The sequence below is a fragment of the Coptis chinensis genome, chromosome 2, assembly GCF_015680905.1.
Source record: "Coptis chinensis isolate HL-2020 chromosome 2, ASM1568090v1, whole genome shotgun sequence".
Lineage (NCBI taxonomy): Eukaryota > Viridiplantae > Streptophyta > Magnoliopsida > Ranunculales > Ranunculaceae > Coptis > Coptis chinensis.
Window position 1 is genome coordinate 74,728,483 of NC_141457.1, and position 27,361 is coordinate 74,755,843.

Sequence of the window (27,361 nt, forward strand, 5' to 3'; positions counted from 1 at the left end):
TACTTACTGTTAAGTAAACAAGAAAATCAAATTGATATAACAAATATATCATGAACAAATCTTTAGTTCAACAAACAAACAAATATTTTAGTTCAGCTAATGAACTTAATTTACTAATGATTAAATCCGAGCCTAGTGATGATCACTATGTCCTTAAGACAGATTTCCCCCCTCACAGTGCTTGAAGGTTGATGGGAAACTGTCTCCCAAGATAGAACGGATTTCCTTCTATAGAAAGCTAGTACTTCAATTCTATAGAATCAGCGAACACAACAGAGTATTTGACTAAGAATAGGGGGAGAAGAGAAAGATCAGAACTCTGTGTGATCTGGTGTGTCTTTCTCTCCAAATTCATCCACTATTTATAAGTGAGTGGTGCCTCTTCGAAACAACACAGTGACTCTTGGGAAAAAGTAAGCAACTCTTTGAAAAGTCACATGTTTCGAAAAGACACACCATTTCGGCATAAAGCATTGTTTCGAAAGGTCACACATTTTCAGCATGATGCACTGTTTCGAACCAGTGCCTATTTCGAAAGGTCACACATTTTCAGCATGATGCACTGTTTCGAACCAGTGCATCCTTTCGAAAAGGTTTTTCTCACTTTATGTACTGTTTTAAGAGAAACCCATTTCATCTCAATGTGGGATAACTTGGGAGACAAATTACTTATTCATATATCAATGGATTTATGCAAATCTATTTTTCTAACAATCCCCCACATGAATGAAAATTTGGCTTCTTCTATCATAAACATCAGATTTCTATTCTTTTACAAATGAAAAGATATCGCATCAGGTCAAGTAGCATAGGAGGTCTTGAACTTGCCTTAGTGAAAGACGATCGGATTTAATTGGACGATCAGTAGACTTCAATTAATATCCTTGAACTGTTAGCTATTTGTATAAACCTAGACAATCATCGTCACGCAGTACTTTCTCGAATACTGTTGGTTCTCACGTTTGTGTTCATTTTGGCCTTAAACACTTCTTGGTTTCAGATAGTGCTTTTGAGACATTTGTCTTAAAATTCTCATAGAAGTGGCCCCACTTTGCACTAACATAGGTGATTTATATAAAAGGTAACCTACAATACTCCACTTAGATAACATAACTTTCCAAGATATAGTAAATCATTAAAAGCTTGACTTATCCTGGTTCTCGCGGTAGATATGCACTGTCTTATATAGGAATGGGTTAGAGTATAATATTACTCTCCAGTGCTAACTGAGTCACAAACATAATTCAGTTGGCCCATTGAACCTAGATCTTGGGATCTCCAGTCAACTAGGTTGGTTTTCCCATTATGAGGACTCTTAGTTGATAATCTTAAAGGTTTTAAGCCCATTCCCCTTGATAATCTTTCCACTTGCTCTCTTGTTAAATCTTTTATAAGTGGATCCGCAATGTTATCTTTTGACCTTACATAGTCGATTGAGATAACTCCATTTGAGAGCAATTGTCTAACGGTGTTATGTCTACGACGTATGTGTCGAAACTTCCCGTTATACATGCTACTCTGTGCTCTACCAATAGCATTATCACATCACAGTGTATACACATAATCTTGGCATAGGTTTAGCCCAATTTGGAATATCCTCTAAGAAATTTCGAACTCACTCAGCTTTTTCTCCAGCCTCGTCCAACACTATGAATTATGATTCCATAATGGACCTTGCTATGCACGTTTGTTATGAGGATTTTCTTGAAATTTATGCATCTCTCCTAGAGCAAAACACCACATTTGATGTCTTTTGAGTAATGCTTCAACAAATTTCCAATTTTGAATTGATTAATTCAAGAAGATACATAATCCCCTACATTTTTCCAATTTCTCATGACAAAATCAATAAATTGGAAAACCATTTAAATATATGTTTTATAAGTGAGGCGTCTTGTTAAAAAATGTCACATATCATTTATATAATGTCTAAACACTTCTAAGACCTTAATTTGCTTACAAGTATGTTGACATGCACAAGACTGAATAGTCAATCATTTAGTACTTCTGTTGGTTATTGGTTATGTTCACAAAGAGTCACAAAAACTCCAAGTTTTGAACTTTATCTTACCAACAGGCCGGTGTCTTGTTCGAAATATCTTGGTTCCGCTTTCCAAGTGTTTGCCTTTTCAAACAGTCGCACATTTTCGTCAAGTTCACTTTAATTCCACCCATGTTCAATGAACCATCTTTGTTTAAACCCAAACCATATAGCGCCAAGACTATTACAAAGACCATGGTGGTTATTTAAGTTATCGGACGGATGTCCATTAAATTGGATACAAACTAGTGTGCTTCAAGCACTTCATCGACGCAAATCGACTTTCCATTCAATCAGTACGTGAACAATTTCCTTCTTTCACATCTCTTCAACCGGATTGTAGGAATTTCGAAGGTCACCTTAGTGTTCACTACTAAAGAACTGCCAAAATATATAATTTCTGAGTGTGTAATTAACTAGAAATACATATCTGTCCCAGTGCATGGAACCATCATAATGAGGAACTATGGCAAGAAAACGTTTCTGCCATATATCAATCTTTTGACCACCGCTTCTCAACGACACGTTAACAAAACCCACTTCAAGATTGTTAGTGCATTTACAATAAGTATAACCAAAATTAATTCAACAAAATTAATTCAAGGCAAGAGATCTGTCTTAAGTTTGTAGGAAACTTATTCCAAAAATACACTTACTGTTAAGTAAACAAGAAAATCAAATTGATATAACAAATATATCATGAACAAGCCTTTAGTTCAACAAACAAACAAACCTTTTAGTTCAGCTAATGAACTTAATTTACCAATGATTAAATCCGAGCCTAGTGATGATCACTATATCCTTAAGACAGATTTTCCCCCTCACGGTGCTTGAAGGTTGATGGGAAACTGTCTCCCAAGAATAGAACGGATTTCCTTCTATAGAAAACTAGCACTTCAATTCTATAGAATCAGCGAACACAACATAGTATTTGACTAAGAACAAGGGGAGAAGAGAAAAATCAGAACTCTGTGTGATCTGGTGTGTCTTTCTTTCCAAATTCATCTATTATTTATAAGTGAGTGGTGCCTCTTCAAAACAACACAGTGACTCTTGGGAAAAAGTAAGCAACTCTTTGAAAAGTCACATGTTTCGAAAAGACACACTATTTTGGCATAAAGCACTGTTTCGAACCAGTGCCTATTTCGAAAGGTCACACCTTTTCAGTATGATGCACTGTTTCGAACGAGTGCACATTTCAAAAGGTCGCACCTTTTTGGCATAATCCACTGTTTCGAACCAGTGCATCATTTCGAAAAGATTTTTCTCACTTTACGTACTGTTTTAAGATAAACCCATTTCATCTCAATGTAGGATAACTTGGGAGACAAATTACTTATTCATATCTCAATGGATTTGTGCAAATCCATTTTTCTAATACTATGTCTATACCTTTCTGAGGAAATTATAAAGGTTTTCTCTCACGCACACATTCAAATTGGAAAAGTCATTGAATTGAAAATTTAATTGTTGAAATTATTTTATAGTGGAACCTGTTCACTTCACATTTTTTACACAAAAAAGTATTTACTAATTTTTTTTTTCCCCTTACATACATTAAGTAAAACGGCACCCGTTCAATGCTTAGTAAAGTGTATATTAAGTTACATAACTGATTTACATTGCCCATTGATACTAAAAAATAGCCTTTAGTCTAACAAATTATTGGCGATGAGAACTTTGATCAATTAATTTACTGTGTGAGTTTCAATATAGTTTGGAAGTAAGATTTTTGATACATAATAATAAAATAGAAAAAAAATTATATGTTCAGTTGTGATGTTGGTCCTTGGCTCAATGGCTCATCATTTTGAGCTAACCAACCGTGTGGACCCTGGACCCAACCAAATCAGGAGACACAGTAGTAGTAGATGAACTTGAAATAAGGAAGAAGAGATTATATTATTAGACAAAGAGAAAGAGAGAGAGAGAGAAGAAAAGAAAATGGATGAAGCAAAGCAACAACAGATTCTATTACAACAACACCATAAACAACAGCAACAATTACTCTTACAACAATACCAACAACAAGCCATTTCCCGTTTCCCTTCCAACATTGACGCTCATTTACGCCCACTTGCCCTTCAAAACCGCCAACTCTCTCTCCAACAACAACAGCAAAACCCTAACCCTAATTTGCAACTCCAACTCCAGCAAGCCCAGCAGCAGAAGGGGAATAGGGCGGAGTTAGAAATGGCGTATCATGATGCTTGGCGTGTTTGTCATCCTGATATTAAGAAGCCCTTTTCGTCTCTTGAAGATGCCTGTGAGAGGTTTGTTTTTATTTGAGATTTTAAGCATTGGGTATTAGATAAACAGGAATTGGAAAAAAAAATTATGAGTTTTTATTTGTATATCGACATATTGTGGTATTGTCTGGAAGAAAAGTTGGTATAATGTATGGCGATATTAGGAGATAACAAGAAAAGGAGAATGAGAACTGATATGATTAGGCATTGTATTAATGGGTATGTTTTGGAGATTTTGGATAAATGGTACAAATTATGAGTTTGTAGTTGTATATTGGCGTATCTTGTGGTATAATATAGTAGAAGAATAGTCGATATTCATTACATTGGCGATTTCATGTATCGTGGTATTTGGGACTGTCAGACAATGTGAATTTCTACCTGCTGTCATTTATGTACTAAGCACTCACCATATTTTTCTATCCCATCCTTCTTTCACTTAATTTATACCTTCTATTGGTGGCAAAGATAGATATGTAGTGGCGGTTCAGGTCATTTTACTTGACTAATGCACAAATGAACTTATTTATGTGTATGAACCAGCACCTAACTGTATCTTTCTCACTTTTTGGGACCTATAGGCTAAGCTTAAGGATCACCAGTGGGCATAGGACCAAGGGTTCCATGCATCAAATTCTCCATGCCATATCTTTTTTCTCACTCACCTTTTGGTTTCTAGTTTTCTTTCTGCCCAATGAGATGTCATATCTACATATTGGATCCTTTGTGCCATTCTTTTGTTTCTATTTACTCGTGATTCGTTACCTAAAAATAGTATATGTGTGCTCATTGACATTTCTTGGATCTATATGTTTAAAAAAATAAAATAAATATGTTATAGGATGGTGGTCAGTTTCACTTTCTCTCTTGCTTTCCACTATGCACATTTGCATTTTCTAAAAAAAAAGTTGTGCTTTCATTTTTTGTTGATCTCATCAATCTTGCTGAATGATTTTGTGTAGGCTATTGCCGTACCATGTGGTGGCTGACTATGAAGCTGAAGAGGATGACAAGTTCCTTGATTCTGACACAACAGGTCAGATGCCATCACGCCTCCAGCAGTGGGACCATAACATTGTCAATAAGCTTGCAGAATTCACCACCATGTTTGAGAAACAGGTCAATACCTTCAATAACCTAACCCACAAGCAAGCTACAGGGGAATTACGAGCAGAAGAACAGCTGATGGTTGAGCAGGCTCTTCTACAAGAGGAGAAACAGATGCTGTTTAATTTAAGGGCAGAGATGGAATTAAAGGAGAAGGCTAACAGAGAGGCTGCAGAGACCAGGATGCGGATGGCAGCGTTGCTTCAAGCAGAGCAAGCTCGTGCTGAGATGCTTGCTCATCCTATGCGAGGGAATGCTTTTGTGTATCAGGCTGATGTTGGTTCTGTTGGTCATAACTTGGGAGGACCTGAACAGGTAGTTCACATGGACGAGATGGTTCATGGCTGGGTTAACACACAGAGAGAGGAAGAAGAACCAACTGAGGATTTCCTGAATGATGAGAATGAACCTGAAAATGGAGAGACTGGGATACAAGATGTGTGGCGGGGAGCAGGGCACTTTGATTTGAATTCTAGGTGACATAAATAGCAAGAGGAGCCTTGGACTTATTTGACATTTCTGCCTGGAACTGGAGGACGAGATTATATAGACAGCCAAGATTCAACACTGAGCTCCACAATTGATCTGTATATTCTTTACACATGAGGATGCTGATAGGGATCTAATTTGATAATTGTTTCCCCCTAAAACCTTTTTTTTCCAAATGAACCTTACCAAGCTTGCTCTCTAAGTAGTGGGAAAAATGAAATGATTGAATTTTGTCTCTCTGTGTTTTTTTGTTCTCACAGATTATTTACAGTGAGTAACTGGTTTTTGGTTCTTAACTTGATCCTCCCTTTATAACATTGTAAATGCATAGGTTCCATTACAATTCTTGTTTCACCTGGTTGCTCTTTATTGGGTTTGGTTTATAGATTCTTCATTCAGCATTGGTCCATATTTATTAGTTTATTTTTTGATTAAAAAATCTGCTTAATAGCATCTCTAATTCCTACATTCTGCTTAAATACCCTGAAATTTTATCTGCTTTAGGCATGTATTTTACATTTTTTTTATTGATATCTGAGCTCTGTTAGGAAAACAGTTCGTATGTGAGTGCAGTACGCCAGTACTCTAGGGATCTTGTGACTTTGAGGTTTGGCTTAGAGGGATTACCACAGAAGCTGAATGGGCACCTACAGCTGGTGGTAACACCATAGTAGCACTCAACTAGGTTAGGGTCCATAAGAAATGCCACCCCAAAAACAAGTATACTGAGAATATATCTCGTTACGTATTAAGCTGATAAACCATACTGACGAAGGCCAAAGCACGTTTTTTGTTGCACCATTATTATCTTTGTATTCACCAGTAAATGATGCGATGAAACACGAGAGCCCACAAAACCCGACAAGTATGCCAGTTGCGTACATATTAGTGATGTGATAATTCTCACTGCAAGATAAAACTGGACTAAAGAACTTGAAATTTTATCGAACAAGTTTCATGTAAATCTTTACCCAAAACAAAAAAGGCTTTAGCAATCCACATCAGTGGCAAATATAACAAATTGATCATAGAAACGAGTCTCACTGATCATATCGAACAAGTTTCATCCAAATAAATAAACATCTTAATGCATGTGCAAAATTCTAAACTCTGATCAACAGTAGATTACAGTGTAGAAATTTATAGCTACTCCACAACACCGTCTTCAATCTTTCCTCAATTTGCTTTCTAATTTTTTCTAATTTGACGGTTGTAAGCTCCATATTAAAGTGCACTTGAGTAGTTCTGGTCTCAGGTCTGATCCCATTCAAATGCATCCGAAACAACTAATGCTACATACTTCTAGCCTTTACTGAGTGCTCATTCGGGTAAAATGTACCGGCCTCTCAAGAAGGCGCTTCCACACTGAAGGCATACTTAGCAAGTGCAAGAGTTAGCAGTCTTACAAAAACGAAAAAAATAATATACAGCTAACATACGTGGCAGTATTTCCATACAAGTATCCGGAGGATGGGAGGAGAGATTGTACTCACAGTATCTTCAATTGGGTTTCACTATGCCGTGAAGCTTCCATCCTCCAAGTCCAGCCAATATGAATGCCTACAAAAGAATACCCAACAGAAACTTCAATAGTATTTGGTTCTTTGACTTATCTGAAACAGCAGGTTTTCTGCACATACCGTAGTACTTAAGAAAGATATTTGCATCACTTATTTAGTTATTTGTCCTTTTAACAAAGTCTATGCTAGAAAAGCAATACCAAATCACCGACCCCAAAGTGCACTTGCATTCTTGCTCAAATTTCCTTAAGTTTCCTTCGCAAAACATCATCAGTTTTTGTTTGATGTACTTAGGCAAATGTCTGTGCCAATGACATGTCAGATTCATTCAGCACAATATCCTGAACGCATATCAGGTTCTGCATGCTTTCTCTAGGTTGAAGTTATAAGCACAAAACCTTTTCAATTTAATCAAGTGAGATAAAAACCCCTCTTGGATTTGTACCTTTTTATTGGCTATAAATCTCCAGAAAACCATTCAGTATTATGGCAGCGCTTTTGTGTTGTCAATACATGGGTGTTTTTGTTATTACTATATGATCAGGCTATTTACACACACAGACCAATAAAGAAATATATATAATATAAGCTGATATATAACTTGCATATGCCACAGATGAAAATAACATAATCAACAATACATTTTATTCTTTAAGTGTATATGCTACAGATGAAAATAACACAACCAAGAATACCAATTCAATAGATATAGATGCCTAACCTCTTCCCAGGACTTCCCTGTAGCTTCAAGCAAAGCAGCATTACATGTCTTCAATTCTACTGGGGAACCAGAAAACATTGAAGCTGCCTCCTCCCAGCCCCTGTTATGTCCCATACACCTGCAGCAATTCACTTTCATTATCTGCCTCATATCTATTGCAGTGTGAAAAACAATGTACCTCACAGCTTCATGAAAAAGTAGGTTATTTCAGGCCCACCAAGTAGGTTGGGTTCGGTTATTTGACCAACGTGGCCAATTGTGTGGCCATTTTGGGCAAATTGCAATCAGATCATCTGTTGAAGAGAATCAGCTGGCGTGGAGGACACTTGCATCAGCTATAAGGCCCTTTGCTAGTTATGGGTGTTTCTTTGTTCTGATTTCTTAGATAGTTAGAAACTTGGAGGATTTAGTATTTAGTTTGCATCTTTTGCTAGTTACAAGAGTTTCCCTCACCTTCTCAGAAAGGAAAACACATGATAGATGCTAGGCCGCTCTAAAGTATCATAATATTTGACTTTTCGTGACTGATAGATTTTACTATGAATCAAAAGTGCAACAGAATCTTCTTCTACACTTAAACATTACATGAATTGACAAGTCAACTCGAGATTTCGAAAGTTACAATTACTAAAGTGATGCAGGAGCATTACGTTAATCAATTGGGTTACAACTACTTGGACGTGATGCTTCATGAGTGACACCAAAGCATAGGTACTGTTACATTCTAGAGACGAAGTTCTTTGTGTGCTTGGTCTCTATTTTTGTTACACCAGATATCTGTATAAATCGTCCATGATTGAGGAAGTTCTTTTGCGTCACAAGGCAATAAAACAGAAAAACAAAAGGACTCACATTATTGTAAGTATCTCTTCTCTGGAATATTTACAAATAGTCCGTTGAAGGTGCTCAGCAGTCTGCCCATCCATTGCTGCAATTGAATAAAAGCTTGAAAGAAAATGAACCTCGGCTTCTAAGAGTCCTTGCACTTCCTCCTGCATAATCTTAAGTGTTTCCCTTGTTCTTGCTGCATTGCTGCACCAATACACCAAGCAAGGAGGAATTTGAGCCAATGGATCAATCATTTAAGGTGTGTTTGACTGCTTGCTGCAATTGTAATTTTCTAAAATATCCAGCAAGAATTCAAATCGAACGTATCATAAGGGTAAAGGGTGTCGTTCGAGAATATTGCTGGAAAACCGATTTTCAGAAATGATGTAACCACTTAAAACATGTATTTCCATTGTGAAGCATATTTTAAATGATAAAAGCAAGTGGAAAAAACTGACCAAACCTAGATAGGATAAGTTGAGGAAGCCAACCCCGCTCTTGAAGTTTTCGAGAAACACTAACAGCATCAGCCCGTCCAGCTTTGCTTAGAGGGCGATCATGATCTATGCAATGTCAATTACAATAAAAGATATGAGTAAACTACAGACTCAGAACTGATCAATTGAGTCTCTGAAAAAACTTCCATACGTCTAAGTGAACGATCTTCCCATGAGCTCTTTGCATGTCGGAGCAGAATTAAACGACGACGAAATAAAGAATCTGCTGCAATCTCTTCTTCAACAGTCTCAACCACAACAGGTGAAGCAGAAGAACGATTAGGGCTTCTAAAACTTAATGAACTAATATTAGGACATGGTGAAGATGCTGGGAAAGATTTGGGGGAGAACAAAGGAGAAATGAGGGTTTGATTGCAAAGACTTGCTTCCATTCCCAGTGTCATAAGTGCTTCTACCATAAATTAACAACCACTTTACTGGTAATACTGCAACGTAAATGGAGACCGTCTGTACATTGCAAAATCTCTAAGAATGAGTAACACGGCATAACAAAGGAAAAATGTACATTTGGTCTTAATGAGAGGTATATAACATTTTTATCAGTATAACATAATCATAAATGTAGTTCTTCACTTCTTCATATCATATCCATTGATAATACGAGGTGCACAAAAACAATAAACATTATAAATTAATAAATAAACACAGCTTGAAGTTATAAATCAACATTTAAGTATTTGACTGAAGCCCAACATGAGTTATCACTGCAGTTTGTTAAACAAACCATTCCATACATAAACAACAACAACAACAATAATAATAACAAGACATTCATTATAGACTGTAGCAAAAGGGACATGTTACTTCCCTATCAAGGCTATCATTCCAATTACAGTGAATTTCATACATTGTACAATTAAAAGCTCATCTTAGACACTTAACAATATTACAAAAAAAAACCCCCAGAACTGAAAATGCAACAAGCATAATTTAGCTGGAAAATGAAAAGTTGAAAAGAACTTGCCTGAAAGAGAAGAAAATGAGACCTGCTTTACAAAAGATGGATTCTTTGAGGTCCTTCTTTTTCAACTAGCTATGCCCCTTCAAAAGGTTTACTTGGACAAAGCTGGAATCACAAGTTTTCAAGTTTTTGAACTTGAGAAAAATGCCATCACTCCTTGTAGAGTGGATAAAAGTAGAAGCACCTGGTGTTTTCCATTGGGCCGGGCCAGGATGGGCTGGGTTTGGTCTCGCAGCACGTCATACGGGTCGGGCCCAGCCTAATCTTCATTGCTATCCAATGGGTTTTCTGAGATAACCAAATGATGATGTGTGTGAAGTGTGAACGGCAGTTTGAGTGCTCGGAAAATTTTCTCATGTAAAATTTCATTTACCCAAGAAAATGTATTGTCATAAAATTGAAAAACAATCTTTTATCTTTTGATCTTTGCAGCAAACAATAAAGACCCTAAAAATATTAGATTTATTTCAAATAATGGTAGCCCTTGGAAATGGTAAGTTTGAGGTGGGACGTGTAGTAAATTGTGTAGTGACAGCAAAAAGATGGAGAAACACGAGAAAACTTATAGAGCTAACCAACATTGTTTTATCTCACTGTGAATAAAATTTTCCACTTAAAAAAAACAATTGATATATTTCAGACTAATCATAAGTAATCAGAACACCAAAATTTCATGATATTTTACCGAGATATCTGGAATTTGTTGTGGTATTAGAATACAATCCTACCTACATTAATATCTGTTCTCCCAGATGCTCATAGTGAGCCAAGTTTTTAAAATAGTCCCTACTTGAAAAATAATTACTCACCTTCTTACCAAAATAATCCTGAATTTGGCTTGCTCTCTAATTTAATATAAGTCACAATTGTCTTTTCATGTGTTATGTAAAAACGAAAAACAAAACTACACCATTATTTCAATTGTACTTATAGGCTATTTTAGTAATTAACAAATAAAAAAAGAATCCAACCCTTCGTTAGAAACCAACCACCCCAATTTCCAAAACTTCGGCAAGCAAGAGAAAAAAGATAACAGAAGGGTTTGGAGAAAATAAACCTTAATTCGGCAAACTGCACCCCATCAGTCTCTTGGAAACCCTATTATCTCCAAAAAAATCATCTCCTTCCTCCCAAGTCGAAATCTTTTATTCGATCTCTTTTGCTATGAAAAACCAAACAAATTGATTTTGAATGATTGTTTGAAAAAATAAAAATAAAAAATCACGATTTCTCTTAAAAAATTGAAGATCTCTCACTGATGAAGAAGAACCTCTCATTCACGAAGAAGACAAAGAAGGAAGTCATTGATTTGTAAGTTTTTTTTTATTAATTTATTTTTTCACAGAATTTGGATTTATTTTCTTTTTACTAATTTTCTAAATTTAAATTTATAGTCTAGTAAACAAAGTAATTTGTATAATTAAAACATCACCGTGTTCATTTCTAGAATATTCACTACACCATAACAACCTATTTGTAACGGATATACATCTGTTACAAAAATATTAGTAATGGTTATCTTGCGTTGACACAAAAACGTGATTAATATTAGTAACGGATATTTGTAACACTTATTATCCATTACAAACTTTACCAACGGTTAAAAAGTGTCACTGAAATTAATTTCAGTAACGGATACGTAACCGATAGAATTTATTAGTAACAATTATCAAATTTGTTTATCATCTATCAATAACGAATATAAATGTCACTTCGATTTTCTATTGCTAACAGTTCTGTATCCGTTACTAACGAATTTTCATTGTATAAAAAAAATTGTTGCTAACGGTTCGTATCCGTTACTAACGAATTTTCATTTTATAAAAAAAAAAAAAATTCTCTGGCCCTTTTATATGTGGGCCACCTATTGGAGGCTTGCAGTTAGTGTTTATAGAACAAGACCCTGAAAATATATAGGCCAAAATAAATGTCATTAGATAAGTACATGCAAATTAAATTAAACCCATATCAGCTATTCTTTAACGAATACATATATTTATGACTATGAGCGCGAGAGTTTGAAGAGTAAGATACATGTAAGTAATTTTTAGTCAGTCTACTACCAGCAAGGATATAAACGATGAAGCTGATCGATACAACAAAGAAATTGCCCAAGAATGAATCAGCGATGATAGCTCTAACTATAGGAAAAAAACTGGAGGAACCATTGACAACGTTGGATATCTATGCTGCTTCGATATTCTTGATGTTGAAACATTCTATTAGATATACGATCAAGTTTGTATTCCACCCAAAAGCAGCAATAGTTAAGCCCATTAAAGTAACTACAACCACCACCAATATAAAATAAACACAAAGTCATGATTATACTACTGTATATACAAACATGAAGACACTTATAAAACCATCATGCAAAAAACGAATGGAATGGGATGAAGACATGTGACAAAGGGGAAGGTAGTCCAACCCCCTTGTTTTTGGTCGACAACGCATGTATTAAATGCTTCTTCATCAGGAACATTAAGATGATCGCCGGCGAGCTTATTATTTTCGTTAAATGCTTCTTCATCAGGAATTTTTTTTTGCCAATCTGACATACCTTAAAGTACGCTTGTTCACATGCCTCGACCATCTCGAACTCTGGGATAACAAAAAATAATGATTTCGTTATATGCAAAAGATGAGAGTTTCATGCTACATCATAAATTAGGCTAAAGGATTCAATCATATGATATAAACTGGCCTTAACAAGCACCAAAAAGTTATACTGACTTATAAATATGGTAAAATATAGGTCTTCCTCATTATACCTCTGTTATTTCAGTCAGTGTAAATCCCTATGGCTCAGTTCACTGAGGCTGTGACAAACACCTTGTGTTTTTGGTCTAAAATCGTCATATTCAATGGACTTTTTATGAATTGCTACAACAGGGGAAAATTGAATTTGGTCTAAAAAAAAATTCATTTGCCTTTGCAGACGGATGTACTTTTGCTGATAGATGAACATACACATCCCCAACAATGGTAGCACTCTTTGAACCATCGCCAGCCGCCAGAAGATGAGGAGAAGTTAATCGGAACTGTGCAAGATAGAGTCCATAACATTTCAGAGACATTCTGCACATCCAGTTGTAAAGTTTGGATAAGTCATCAGAGTCTCCTTATTAATGCCAAAGAGGAAAAAGAAGAAAATGGAGAATTGACTGAATTTTATTACCCCGGAGTTTTGATTTGTTCCAGAAATCTAGTGTTTTGTATGTATATAGCTGTTTTTTTCCGGCAAGAGATGATAAAATATCTTGATCCAATCTTACAAAGTCTGAAGGAAGTGTCCTGTTGAAGCAGAAAACATACCGATAGAAGTCAAAGAAAGTAAAGCTTCTTCTTCTGCAAGCCAATGGAGACATGGCACTAATAATGTCTTCATGAATAAATAATAATCCAAGAAATTGGGCTAGAGAGCTGCTTTAAAAATAATATTAGTTTTAAAGACCTAGAAATATTATTTTTGGGTTTTAATACCTTATTGGACTTTTTGCATTACTAAAAGTCGTTATTTTTTAAAATGTTTTCGAAATTGGGGTTACGACTCGAGACCACCCGCGAAACTTTATTTTTCAAACTTTTACGTCTTCTCTTTTTACCCTTTAACTGTTTTTGATAGAAACAAAAGGAAAAAAAAACTACTTCACAGTTTGTTTAATTCATATTCTTCACTAAAATTCATTCTTTTTATTTCTAATTTTTTTTTCCACAATCTTAGTGTTCATAAATTCTGTCAAACTCCGATATTAATAAGGTCAGACTCTTTTCTCATTTTAAAATGCATCATATTGTTATTTCACTCATATTTCATATAACTGCATATTGTGTTAAAATGGAATTGTTTTGAATTGTTAATTCACTCATATTTCATACAAACATAATAATAACGTTTTTTTTTTCGTGCAGTTGAAATGGAAAATACTGATACACATACAATTCAAAAGGATGATCATGTTTTTGCTGTGATATCATATCTGTATGATACACTTGCTATGCGTATTGGGTTGGATTCTACAGTTAGCGCACTAAAGCGCAACATATATGATAAATGGAGAGATGTTACCCCATTGGCTTGTAAGCTTTATTTTATTCGTGATGAGAAAAAGTCTTCAATTGATACTGATGCAGAGTTACAATCATTAGCTTTATTTCTTTGTGCAAAAGGAATTTCCTCCTTTAAGATTTTTGTTGGTTTGGATGACTCAACTCAAAATTTGATTTGTGATGAGGTTGAGATTTGTAGCATGTTATTTGCACCAACTCCGGAAGTATGCAAGCCTTTGAAATCTAGTTTGTGGGCAACATTGATTACTGGGGTTGGACAAAGGTTTTCTGGTGGTGCGGTTGAATTTAGGAATATTTTATTGAAATATTGCAATGAGAATGGATTTGTTTACAAGCTGAAAAAGAATAACCCTTATTTAGTGACGGCAGTTTGTGGTAACTATATGGAGATGGGGTGTCCTTGGAGAATTCGTGCAACTGCGAGGTTTAAGATTACCCAATTATTTGAAATTACTAAAATGGAACCTAATCATACATGTGGTCTTGGGTTTTAAGGATTCATTGAATCCCTAGGATGACGAAGTCAACTTGTGAAGAGTGTTGTTCTTGATCAAGTGAAGGACAACCCGCTGTTGAAACCCAAAGACATAATAAAAGAATTCAAAAGAGATTATGGATTGGATTTGACTTATTATTATGCGTACACAGGTAAAGAATTGGCTATGAAGGAGGTATATGGAGATGATGCTTTTTCTTATACAATCGTTGGAATGGTATACTGATGCTTTACAGAGAACCAACCCTGGTAGTCATATTCAGTTGGAGTTGGACAAGAATACACGCCAGTTTGTGAGACTTTTTATATCATTTGAGGCATGTATTCATGGGTTTAATTATTGCCGTCCTATGGTCTGCTTGGATGGCACTTTTTTGAAAGCAAAATACAAGGGTTGTTTGTTATCGGCAACATCGAAAAATGCTGATCAAGGTATGTTCAAAATTCATTTTATAGATGTTTTAGTTAAATAGTATGTAATTTTGCTTTAATATTTGAGCATCATTTTTTTTTTTTTTTTTTGTGTTGTTACTTAAATGATTGCTTCTAAGTATTCCAATTCTTAACTTAGGGATATTTCCATTGGCCTTTGCAATAGTAGTTTCAGAAGATGACGCAAATTGGGAGTGGTTTTTAGAGAATTTGAAGAAGGTTGTTTCACCTCAAAGGAGAATTACATTTTTTTCTGATAGGCATCATGGGTTGGTTACATATATCCCAAAGGTTTTTCCTGACTCATACCATAGTTTCTGCCTTTGGCATCTAAAGAAGAATGTAGTATCAAAAGTCTCAAGCATGGATACAAGGCGTTCCTACATTGAGAAGTTGTTTACAGATTGTGCTTATCTTTGCAACTCATGATGAATTTGTGAAAGCGATGGAGGTTTTGAGACTTGTTAGCAAAGTGGAGTTTATAATTATTTGAATGATGATGTGCCCTTTGAGAATTGGGCTAATGCATATTTTTCCAGAAATAGGTACTTATATCTATTATAGTAATTCTGTTTTTTATACTACTTAATCACGTTAAGTATTGCTCTTTGGATACATTTTAATATTCTACTATTTGATTTTGTTTCTTATCTTTTTTAATTATCTAATTTAATTATTTATTGGTAAAATTTTCTTTTTGAATAAGGTACGGAGAGATGTGTTCGAATATTGCCGAATGCTTCAATTCTTGGATAGCTGCTGAACGATACATGCCGGTTACATCAATGGTTGATAAAATTCGTATTAAGATTATGGATATGATGTCTAAGCGTCGGGAAAAATGTAGGGGATGGAGTTCTAAGCTGTGTCCTAAAATGGAGAAGTTGTTGGCTCAGAACATTACTGTAGGTCGGACATGGAAAGTGACAAAATCATCTGATTTTGTGTTTGAAGTTCACTCTGAGCGGTCTCACTGTGTTGATTTGAGTTGTTTTAGGTGCAGTTGTAGACGTTGGCTTATTCAAGGGTTTCCTTGTGCGCATGCTTTACAATGCATTTTGCGGATTGGTGCAGATGTTTATAAGTTCTGTGATTCATATTTTTTAGTGAATGCATTTCGTGAGTCGTACTCACATGCCATTGAGCCGGTTCCTGATTACGAGAAGCCGCTAGAGGTGAATGAATGTGCTCATATTTTGCCCCCTGAAACAAGGAGAACTCCAGGTCGTAGAAGGAACAAAAGAATAGAGAGTAAGGGTGTGAAAATTAGGAGCTTTCGCAAAGTGCATGAGGTGCAATCAAAAGGTTTATCATAATCGTACTACTTGTCCTGTAGAAATATCTTAGTCAATTTATTAACATTTATGTATTATTTGTTCTATTTCTGTCAATATGGGATTTGTTATATCAATTTATTATTTGTTTCTTGTTTATGTTCATATACCTTAAGAAAATTGCGAGAGTTGTCAAATTTTGGTTACTCTTGACGATGTTAACTTTGAATTACGAATGCAGTGCATATATTGTAATTTTAGTCCGCATTTGGAGTAGGTTTCTAAAACATAATGGGCTTTTCGCCTATATTGCCTTTTTTTTATCATCCTCTTCTTCCTGAAATCCTTCTTCCCTTTTGCAATTTTCATAGTGAAGTAAAGACATGCATAGCAGCAAATTCTTCTGGTGATTACTAACTTTGAAAACTTCCAACTTGTTCGATCACCACAACTTCAGTTGGGAGTTGCTGAAGTTGTCCTCACAATAAAACTTCCATATCATAAGGTCAAGGCAACGTCTGCATGTGGGAACAACACAAGCAATACAGCAGCCCTCACAAGTTATGAACTCTGTGCGGGATTCTTCAAATGTTGGTAACCAATTTAAAATTCCTAGAAACATTCAGAAGCTTTTGCAGGCAAGGCTTCCTGAGCATCATAGGTGGTCTCCTCCTTCAACTGATTACACAAACCATTCCTTAACTTGACAGATATGCAATGTTTCTGTAAATGGTGTTGAACGTTTACTTGTGAGAAAGGAAACCACATAAGTTGCCTTCAGTTGCACAAGCAGGGGGTAGGCGACTGGAGCTGTTGTCAATGCTCGGTAGCAAGAAATGGGAAGTGTTTGCCACCTAAATATGGTAGTTGTTATGAGCATAGACCCTGCTTTTGACTGCATAGATTAGTGCGGTTAGAAAGACACAACATGGAGACTAACTTGAATTAGTTTCTCTTTTTTCCTTTCTCCAAAACCAAGCTTACATACAAATATACAAGCTCTTAAACCAAATAGATACATTTTGTTCTCTCTCATACACAGAGAACCATTAGCATAATGCTTCAAAAGAGTTTCATATTCTATTTATAGTAATGATGTTTTGACATCGTACTGAAAAAACAAACATTTGATATTATGTTCTTCTCCTTGTAATTATTACCTGATTGCAAAAAAATGAAGCAGATCCTATATAAACAATGACAAAGTCGCGGCAGATCGAAATGATTCCCTAGTATAATAGCAAAGTGTGTTTGTCATAAACATTGTTGTAGGAATCAAATTTTTAGTGGAACAATATACAGTAATTCCAAAATTTCAAGTTCACATACATTATAAACTAAACTTGAAATCCAAAATCGAAACACTCAGTTTCAAGTGTTTCATTCTTCCCTTCTAATCACCGCATTTTATTCAGGCTTTAAGCTCCAACTTCTTTTCTTGTCAGACAGGATCTTGTATGTCAACTTTGCACGAGCTTTTTGAATTTTTTCTCCACAATTGCTTGATGTGAATAAGAAGGCATTCTTTTTCTTATACGACCATTGCATGAACTTGCATACATAAATTGCACAGTCCACCCTGAAATCATAATTGATATTAGAGTCCTCATAATGAGTCAATAATTTATAGAAACTTTAAAAGTATTGAGACTATGGGCATACGATGATTCTTGTTGGGGGCAATCCATAACTTGAATCGGAGAATCAATAGGCCACAGTTTTTTGCCTTCTTTACTGCGATTTTTGTTAACCAACTCGGTCACTTTATTTCTCTGTAAATTCAATCATTTAGTTAGACTAGGAAATAATAACAAAGGCAGATTAACAATCAAGAAATTGGGAAATTGGGTCAGGGAGCCTCTTTTAGAAAAGTTTATTAACAATAAATTATAACCACCTATTTTGCATTTTAAAATGCATACTGCACAAATATAAACCACCAGCGTTAAAATACTAATGCATTTTAAAATGTATATGCGTAATGATGCATTTTTCACAAAATGCATTTTATTATTTAGTAGTTTCGACCAAGTATTATGAAATGCAATGAGTTGGTTTAGGGTTTAGTGTCTAGAGGTTTAGGGTTTATGCAATTAGGGTTTAGTGTCTATAGGTTTTTAGGGTTCAAGCTTAGGGTCTAGTTTATTGGTTTAGGGTTTATGCAATTAGGGTTTAGTGTCTATAGGTTTTTAGGGTTCAAGCTTAGGGTCTAGTTTATTATGGTTTAAAGTTTATTATTAGGGTCTAATTTATAGTGAGTTAGGGTTTAGTGTGTAGAGGTTTAGGGTTTAGGCTTAGGGTCTAGTGTCGACAAGTTTAATTTGTGATACACTATATGCAATTTAAAATGCAAAGTCATTGTCAGCACTGTAGGTAAGGCAACAAAAATGAAATATGCAGAATGCAAGCCCCCTTATACATAAGGTGCCAGAACTAACACAGGTTTAAAGTACACCAAAAAAGAAATCCGTCAGATGAGAGTTTGTCAAGAGCTAGAATATTTTCTCGATCAACTGCTACTATACTCTTAGTAGATAAAGCACGACTAAATACGTTTGTTTTCCACCGATGGAAAAACTAGACAAATGCAATGATCATTGCTCCCCTCCAAGTTTGTCCAATTTACTGAGATGCAACAATGGTTGGAGCAATCATCATGCCTATCTGCGAGAACGCCATGAAAGCCACAAGATATCGAACAGGATCTTCCATGGCACCCCAAAAGATTTTTTCATAAGGAATTTGTTCTTGAGATATGTTGTTCAATGCAGCAGGTCCTTGCATTGAATACTTAAGAAATTTCCTCAAAACACTCGGCATAACCAACCAAACCAACAATGTACTAGTTAAAGTCAAACCAACAGGCATAACAACATTTTTCTAGTGTGCCTCAAACTAGCAATGAAAGCCCAATGAAAAACAGTGTAAAGAGTTTGTTTGTCACTTCATATTGGTGTTTATATTCTGAAATGCAAGTATTTGTGATGCATATAAAATCAAAGTCATACCATTGTTTCAAAGATCTCTTATGTACTTGTTTGATCCACTTCTTGGCTTCATTGAATTGAAAAGGAGCCATTCCCAAGTATCCCAATCCAGTCGAGTAGTGTCCAATGGTAGCCCTCTTTCGACTTAATGGTTTTCGGTGTGTTCATCGGAAAGAAACAGAATTCGACGTCATCATCAACTTCTTCCAAAACATCTTCTAGCAAGATCTTCACATATTTTTCGTTCCCTTGAGCTACGAACGTCTGAAAAAGAAATTACATTTACTATATAAGAAAATGATTAACTCGGTTAATATATCATTTGGGATTTTTGAGAACCTTTACCTTACACATTGCTCCAAAGAATTTGCTCTTTGCATTGTTTGTGTCATTTTCTCTCAAATAGGAGGTGAACCAATCAATTATCTTATAAACCAAAAAAGTTATATGTTAATAAACGTGTGCAAATATTTTTAATTTAGATGTTATGTAAATTAGTTTTTAGAATAGATATTAAAATTCATTCACAAATATTACCTCGTCACTGATGAATCGATTAAACATTAGATCTTCAAGTAGGAATCCTTTAATGGTTAGATCATCGCTTGTCCATGCACTTGTGCTGCCAAATCAAATTTTGATAAAAACAAAATCAAAAGTAGAAATATAACAAAGGGATTTAGATTAACCAAAAAATCAGATGGAAATTACCTTTTAGTAGCTTGATTGAAGAAAGTTTTAACTACTAACTTTTGGTCGCCATTCAGATACCTCCACAGCGGGCTTTTACATACATTTTTCATTTTTTCTTTTGATATATCTAGTACTGGTGTTTCATAATGATCAGCATCGATTATTCCTTTCCCTTTTCCATACTCGGTTCTTGATTTTTTTGATTCCGAGCCAGAGTAAACATTGTCTGTCTGTTGTCGCTTTGTCGCTCTCTTTGACAATCTTATTTTCTCTTTCTCTACCAGATCATCACCCAAAAGGACTTTATCCATGTCTTCTTATGCTTAAATCATTTTTCGACTCCTTTAATTTTTTTTTTCAACTCCATATTTTTGTTTTTGTGTCAATATGAGTTGTTCCAAAGAAGACATGCTTCTCAAACTCCAGTTTTCCAATCGCAACCCTTAGTCGATATAACTCTCCACCTTCATTGTCTTCAATTGTTGCCTCTCCAATCAGTTTTTTCTCTTCGTCATTTAAGGCAAGTATACATTTTTCTGAAACCTGCAAATATTTGTATAATCAGCATTATTCAGTATAAAAACAAAATTGTATTTTGGTTACAATCACTAATCAATATACTAGCATAGCTAAGCCAAATATATATAATATTACAAATTTGTTTACCTTGTTATTTGGCAAGTTCAGTAGCATCTCCTTGGATATTGCTTCAGTCATTTTTGTTAAGTTCCATCTTGCAACACGTGGATAGGTGATTGCATCTATTTGTAGTGGCTGAATTACTGATGTGTGCTCACACACCCAATACTACAGTGCGAAAAAATTATTATTAACAAATTAACAAGTAACCTAGGTATTATAGCTAGATTATTGTGATATAAATTTACTTACCAGAAGCTGCAAAACACATCCTGTAACCTTTGTAGGCTTTGAGCGATGGCTTCTTATTCTGCTCATTAAATCATGCTGGATTACAGAAGGCCAGCAGATGCCCTTAATGGTTTCAAAATCATCAACGTGTTGGATAAATGAGCTTGCTAATGTCCCTGCAGCACTTGGGAAGAAGATGGTTGCAGCCATGTACATTATAACTAGTTTTACAAAATCTCCCAATGCGTACATATCGCGTCTAATTAATGAGTTATTTATTGCATCCACCACAACAGATTTCTGTAAGACTCCTCCCCCCTCAAAATTCCTCAAATAGAAATCACTCTTTGGCGCTTTGTATGTGTTCCTTGGGAAAACTTGTACCATTTTTCCTTTTAGTGGTAGCCCAAACGTTAATGCAATATCTTTCTCCGATAGTTTCAAGAGTTTATCACCAATTCTGAAGGCATCTTCCTCATAAGAGTATGTTCCTATAACAGAGATTATGCTGCTTGCTGTTTTGGTCACGATAGAGTCCCTATCGAATCTTTTTTCGTAGAACAACATGAAGAAACTCCCAAAAGGTGTACCTCTAAATAAGTACAAGTGGTGCTCATTGATTTTGTCCCGGATCCCATTGATTAAGTCGTATAGTCCCTTGAGATTGCATCGATATTCCCCAAATGAGCTACTTTCCGTATCTTCTTCAACTGGTTTTGGAATCTCCTTCTGAACTTTATGTTTTGGATCATCTTCAAAATCTGAGTCAGAGTTTTCCTCATCTGCACTGCTAAAATGAAATACAAAATGAATTTGCATTTTGAAATGTATGACCAATGAAGTGATTTTACATTTTTAAATGTTGCCAGAAATTTCACATTTCAAAAAGTTGGCATACGCATTCCTAAAACAAATTGAAACCTTTATTTACTAATTACAATGTAAGTAATGCTTGTAAACAATTCAGTTCATTTTTTTTTTCACAATGACAGTTACTGCTAACCAATCAAATAAAAGTTTTAAAAGGAAAGTGAGTGAAACATCTACGTTTTTTGAAAATGTTTTCGAAAATATAAATTATGATTTTGGAAATAAATGAGAAATTAATGGAAGATGCTAATTGCTATATGTTGAATTCACTATTAATAAATTTCTATATATGAAAATATTAATATTTGTTAAAATTGGAAACAAATTTATTACATACCTTTGATCACGATTCGCAATTGACGTCTTCTTCATTTTTGAACTCTCACAAACGTAATTTTCTCGAGAATTTAAGGAACTACTGGGTAGTTAGTCGGTTTTGATCTCTCACAAACTGAGAATTTTGGTAAATTTTGATTCAGGTTTGTTTTTGTGTGAAAATCAAAAAAATTTCCCCACTTGGGGGTAGTTAGTCGGTTTTGCTGTTTTACAAGTGAGGATATTTTCGACTTTTCATGGTCAAATTGGGTAACAGGTGTCAGTTCCATATTCTGGTCAAATTGGGGTTTTAAATTCTTAAAAAGTTTAAGAGGAGTATTAGGACTACTAAATATTTATAACTAACCCCTCTAGACTAATTTTCTGAATAATAATCACATATGTCAACTACATTCAAAAAGAAAGAAGTAAACTCTGCATCAGCAAGAGTTTAACTGATTGCAGACTTTGCCTTATTGCATCATTTCAGTTACCAAAGAATTAAGTGAAGTGTGTTCAATCGCAAGTCCTAGATTGTGTATTTGTATCATAAAAATTACAATGACAACACATGCTGTTAAGATTATGTATCAAATAACATCATTAGATATATAACATGTTCACATTCTATGTTGTTTTTGAACACTAATATGTAGACAACCAGTTGAGAAATTTCATATCCAAACAATTTCAACTTCTAGAAATTACAAGACAATGCATTTAATATAGTAAATTCAACATATCTTTTGATATCACGTTGAGTAATCCATGATGTTTTGAAGACAAAATAACCCTAATTTAACAAACTTATTACAAAGCTAAATATCATACTTTGTGGTCGATCAAGAGAGCTTCAAATTTGGATACACGTCACAGATTAGCTGCAAAATGAAAAAATGAAAAGAAAACCAACAGTAGTAATATAAGAAATCAGCAATAATAACAACATTATATATCTACCGACACCTTATCTGTTGTCTGAGAAAATAAACAAATCAAAATTTTCATCATATTATCGTCCAGAATAGATGTTTTGAAACCAGATGAGTAAACAATATATAGTAGAATTGTTTTCACAAGGGTAACAACCAAATGCTAGATTCAATTTTCAAATGCACAAGTCATCGATTTCGATTTATGTTCATGAATGTAACTTGAGAGATTGCAGGCTTTAGGAACTCCAAAGTTTATGACGGTATTAAAGAAGGCCATTTTCAGTATTTGACCCAAAAATTGGTACTAGAACAAGCTATTAAATTTATTATAAATTATGTACTCAGATTAGCCAAAACTTTCAGATGGTACAAATCACAGGAACCATCTTTAAACGTTCTTTCGTGATCATTTATCTATTGAAGTTCAATGTTTTGTGTGTGCGTAAGACCTTTAAAAACGGATAAGTTCAAGATATGAAGCTAGCTAAACACCACTTTAACATCGAGCCAATAAAATTCATACTGCAGAGCATAAAAACAATATATTACCTGACAGAGGATGCAATAGGAAACACACTATGTGAGTTGCATACAACCTCACTAAAAAACAGTTAATGTCCTGACATTCCAAAAGTACAATTGAAAGTTGGAACCCAGATGAAAAGGGGGTCTATTAGCCAGGTGGCTTGTATGCAACTCAGAAGTGATTGTCTCCTAGCACTCATGCTCACACATATTTTGACACATGCTAATTCTTTTCACTTCTGTTTTAAGAAGCAGGTGAATGCAAATACCCACGTCCCTGGTATAAACACTCACAAGTTTAGAATGACTAATAAAGCTAGCTGAATCCACCTTCGGCACATGAAAGAAGTTTTATTTGCGGAAACAGATGAGAAGGTGTGCCCACCGTTAAACATGAGAAATCATTGGATGATGGACAAGAGACCGACAACGTGAGCTTCATTTCTGACTAGGGTGTGGTCCAAGGTGGCATGAGTTAACTATACAGCCACGACTTTATTTGAGGATCATTGGACTCTTAGGGATAGGAGAAAGGGCAGAGATCATTACTTCCTTGTTTTTCCATACGTGCTCAACCCATTCACTAATTTCAGTGTCAAATAACAATCTACTAGACATGCTTAAGCGTAGGGTAGTACGTGAAAGGTATCACCTCATTAGAGAAGAATTGCAGTTAGGAATATGTACATAGAACTAAAAGAGAAATCAGTCGCATGGAATATGCCTAGAAGTTGGAGTTTCCTAGTTATATGGGTCTAGACTGCAGGCACATCCACGCACAAACACACACGAACAGGAGTGAAGAAAAAGAAAGCCCTTCTCTTATATATAGAAGTTTTTTACTTCGCGCAAATATTCATCCTCAACGGGGCAGTTTGAATGCAATATGCACTATGCTCTAATCAAATGGAAATATAATAGGTTTAAAAAAACAATGAAACTGAATTGACATCCTATCAGCACGGATCTATAGTTGCGAACCTCTGTCTTTCCGTTGTGTGTAGATAGATCCTGGATGGCGGTAAAAATATCTGGTGTAAATATGTACACACCACAATTTATAAGATCACTCACCTGTTGATCACAAGAAAACGACATTGGTCAGAAACAAGTTCTCATTTACAAGTTGCAGACTATACACTGAAAAGAAGTTGAATCTAAACTGATTACGCACAAAGGTCTCGGTTTCTATGTGTAATGTAATAATTCGTTGGTGATAGGATCCGCCACCAATTCCCCAAACTGATTTGTTGATTCGGGCTTAAACCCGCATTACATGAAAAGTGAGGAAAAAAAAAATGAGCATGATAAAAATCAACTAAGCCGACAACAAATCTACTCAAACAAAGTTCATGCTTCAAAACCGACTGAATCACTAAGATTGTACCCATCCCACCATAACTTCTATGGGCATTTGTAATGAAGGGCAAGCCAAAAACAACAAGCAACAATGAGATCACAAAGAAAACAATTCAAAGTAAAGAAACGATTCTGCTTTTATTATTAATAGGAGTATTAAACATCAGCGATTTGATAGACCTACCAAGCATTTCGGCAATGGAAAACTGCAGCAAAGAAAAGTCACAATTCAATAAAAGATGTGTGGATCGCCACATTAAACAACAACCATATTAGCTATTTTTTGGAAATAGAATCACGGAACCTGGAAAAAAATCATTATACAAACAGATCTCAATCAACATGAGTAAGGAGAAAAATAGAAGTCAAACCAGATTATCTTCCATGATCAGATCTCTAAAGTTGTAAAGTCCACCAGCTGAACCATGTGGTTTATCTTCTTTCAAGTATCTATAAAATTTCAGCATTACAATTGCATATCAATAAGCCCCGAACTTTCAGATAGTATACGTAACCAAAGTTAAAGCTAGAAACACACTAGTGCATAACAATTACCTTAGTGGGACTCTAAGCTCATTAGAAACGGACGAAACATATAATGTGAATTCACGCTCCTCATAAAACCCAACGAGATAGATTTGCACCAAGTTAGGGATCTACACAAGCCCATAATTCATCTTAATTACAGAAATCCTACCTATATTAATATCGGTTTCTCCCAAGATGCTCATAGTGAGCCACATCATCAAAGTTTTTAAAATAGTCCCTATTTGAAAAATAATTACTTGTTTTCTTACCAAACTAACCCTGAATTTGGCCTGCTCTCTAATTTAATATAAATTAAAATTGTCCTTTCATGTGTTATGCTAAAACAAAAAACAAAGCTACGCATTATTTCATTATTTCAAATGTACGCATGGATAAAAAAAAACAAATTCTAAAAAACAATGGATTAGTTAATTGATATGTATTAGTTATTGGATATGGATATGTATTAGTTAATAGATATGGATATGTATTAGTTAATAGATATGGATATGGATTACTTATTGGATATGGATATGTTAAACTTCCAAGTGCTTCCCTTAAATATAGGCCCAGACATGATGGGTTTAAGAATAAACAGGCCCGGCCACAAGTCGGGCTGCATGACTAGTAAAATAAAATTATCCAAACACATAACAAAAGTATTAAAGAGCATACCCTTTTACAAGCATTATTGTCGACTTTGAGAAGCTCCCTAGGCCTATCAATACGGGCAGACCTATCTCTTTTCAACAAATTGATGTTGCAACCAATGGAATGGATATTGAAGATTTTTTTTTTTTTTTTTGGCAAGCCTGTTTTAAATGAGATCAGTAACTCTTTGATGCTGGCGGGGTTCGATCCCCAGACCTCTGGTATCATCCCCCAAAGATTTTAAATGAGATCAGTAACTTGTTGGTATCATTACTCTGGAGGATGTATTTGAAGAGCTTCTTCAAGTAATTCACAATGCTTGTTTTAACCATCATCATGTCTTTGCTGGGCACATAAGCATATCTTCTTCATCCTAATTTATTTGGCACCTCTTTCAGAAAAATATAGCCCACAGATCAGTGGCGGAGCCAAGAAATTGAGTGAGGGTGAGCCAACCCCAACCCAACCAAGCATAAAAAAAAACTCATTTTTTAAACTAATTATTCACAACTCTTATTTGAAATTATTATTTGTCACACAAAATGAAAAAAATCAAAACTGAATGCTAGTGCAAATCTCTAGACCTATTAGTGTTGTTACGTACTAATGTCTAGATTTTTATGAATAATTTCAACAATTTTTGTGCATCTACATTTCTTATTTTCTAATTCTCTTAGGTGTTCTAGATATGATTAGGTTTTACTAATGTCACATAGAGTGATGCAATTGTTCAAAGAGGGGTTCTGTTTTTGGTTGAAAGGGGTTGGGACTATATACAGAGATTATTCCAAATTCTTTGAGGAATTATATACGTACTGAAATTATTTTTACCGGATTGTGAGGTCATGAATAGTAATTTGGAACTTCAATCATCATCTCTAGAATTACAAGTCAATCATTAGGTCCAGTATAATGTCTCGG

The 27,361-nt window shown here is 35.0% G+C and overlaps 4 protein-coding genes and 1 pseudogene across 5 annotated transcripts; 3 read left to right on the forward strand and 2 right to left on the reverse strand.

The window, feature by feature from the left end:
- Positions 1-3,919: 3,919 nt before the first annotated feature.
- On the forward strand, positions 3,920-6,229 carry LOC147517809 (uncharacterized). The gene is made up of 2 exons (XM_086589887.1): positions 3,920-4,314; positions 5,253-6,229. The coding sequence occupies exons 1-2, from the start codon at positions 3,986-3,988 to the stop codon at positions 5,875-5,877; spliced, it is 954 nt and encodes a 317-aa protein (XP_086446013.1). The 5' UTR covers positions 3,920-3,985; the 3' UTR covers positions 5,878-6,229.
- Positions 6,230-6,852: 623 nt separating this feature from the next.
- Positions 6,853-10,580, reverse strand: LOC147517810 (Phosphoglycerate mutase family protein). Of its 2 annotated transcripts, none has more exons than XM_086589889.1 (7): positions 10,438-10,580; positions 9,604-9,920; positions 9,419-9,518; positions 8,980-9,159; positions 8,128-8,245; positions 7,380-7,446; positions 6,853-7,262 (listed from the first exon to the last, which is right to left on the reverse strand). In XM_086589889.1, exons 2-6 carry the CDS (start codon positions 9,869-9,871, stop codon positions 7,387-7,389), a joined length of 726 nt encoding a protein of 241 aa, XP_086446015.1. In that variant the 5' UTR covers positions 9,872-9,920; positions 10,438-10,580; the 3' UTR covers positions 6,853-7,262; positions 7,380-7,386. The 2 variants fall into 2 exon arrangements, with proteins under 2 accessions (XP_086446015.1, XP_086446014.1); XM_086589888.1 differs by having other exon boundaries at positions 7,111-7,251.
- Positions 10,581-14,351: 3,771 nt separating this feature from the next.
- LOC147517811 (uncharacterized) lies at positions 14,352-15,862 on the forward strand (annotated as a pseudogene).
- A 287-nt stretch (positions 15,863-16,149) lies between these two features.
- On the forward strand, positions 16,150-16,749 carry LOC147517812 (uncharacterized). The gene has a single exon (XM_086593716.1). The coding sequence runs from the start codon at positions 16,150-16,152 to the stop codon at positions 16,747-16,749; it is 600 nt and encodes a 199-aa protein (XP_086449842.1).
- A 3,995-nt stretch (positions 16,750-20,744) lies between these two features.
- Positions 20,745-22,599, reverse strand: LOC147517813 (uncharacterized). The gene is made up of 4 exons (XM_086595009.1): positions 22,465-22,599; positions 21,279-22,044; positions 21,054-21,194; positions 20,745-20,930 (listed from the first exon to the last, which is right to left on the reverse strand). Exons 1-4 carry the CDS (start codon positions 22,497-22,499, stop codon positions 20,745-20,747), a joined length of 1,128 nt encoding a protein of 375 aa, XP_086451135.1. The 5' UTR covers positions 22,500-22,599.
- Between the last annotated feature and the right edge of the window lie 4,762 nt (positions 22,600-27,361).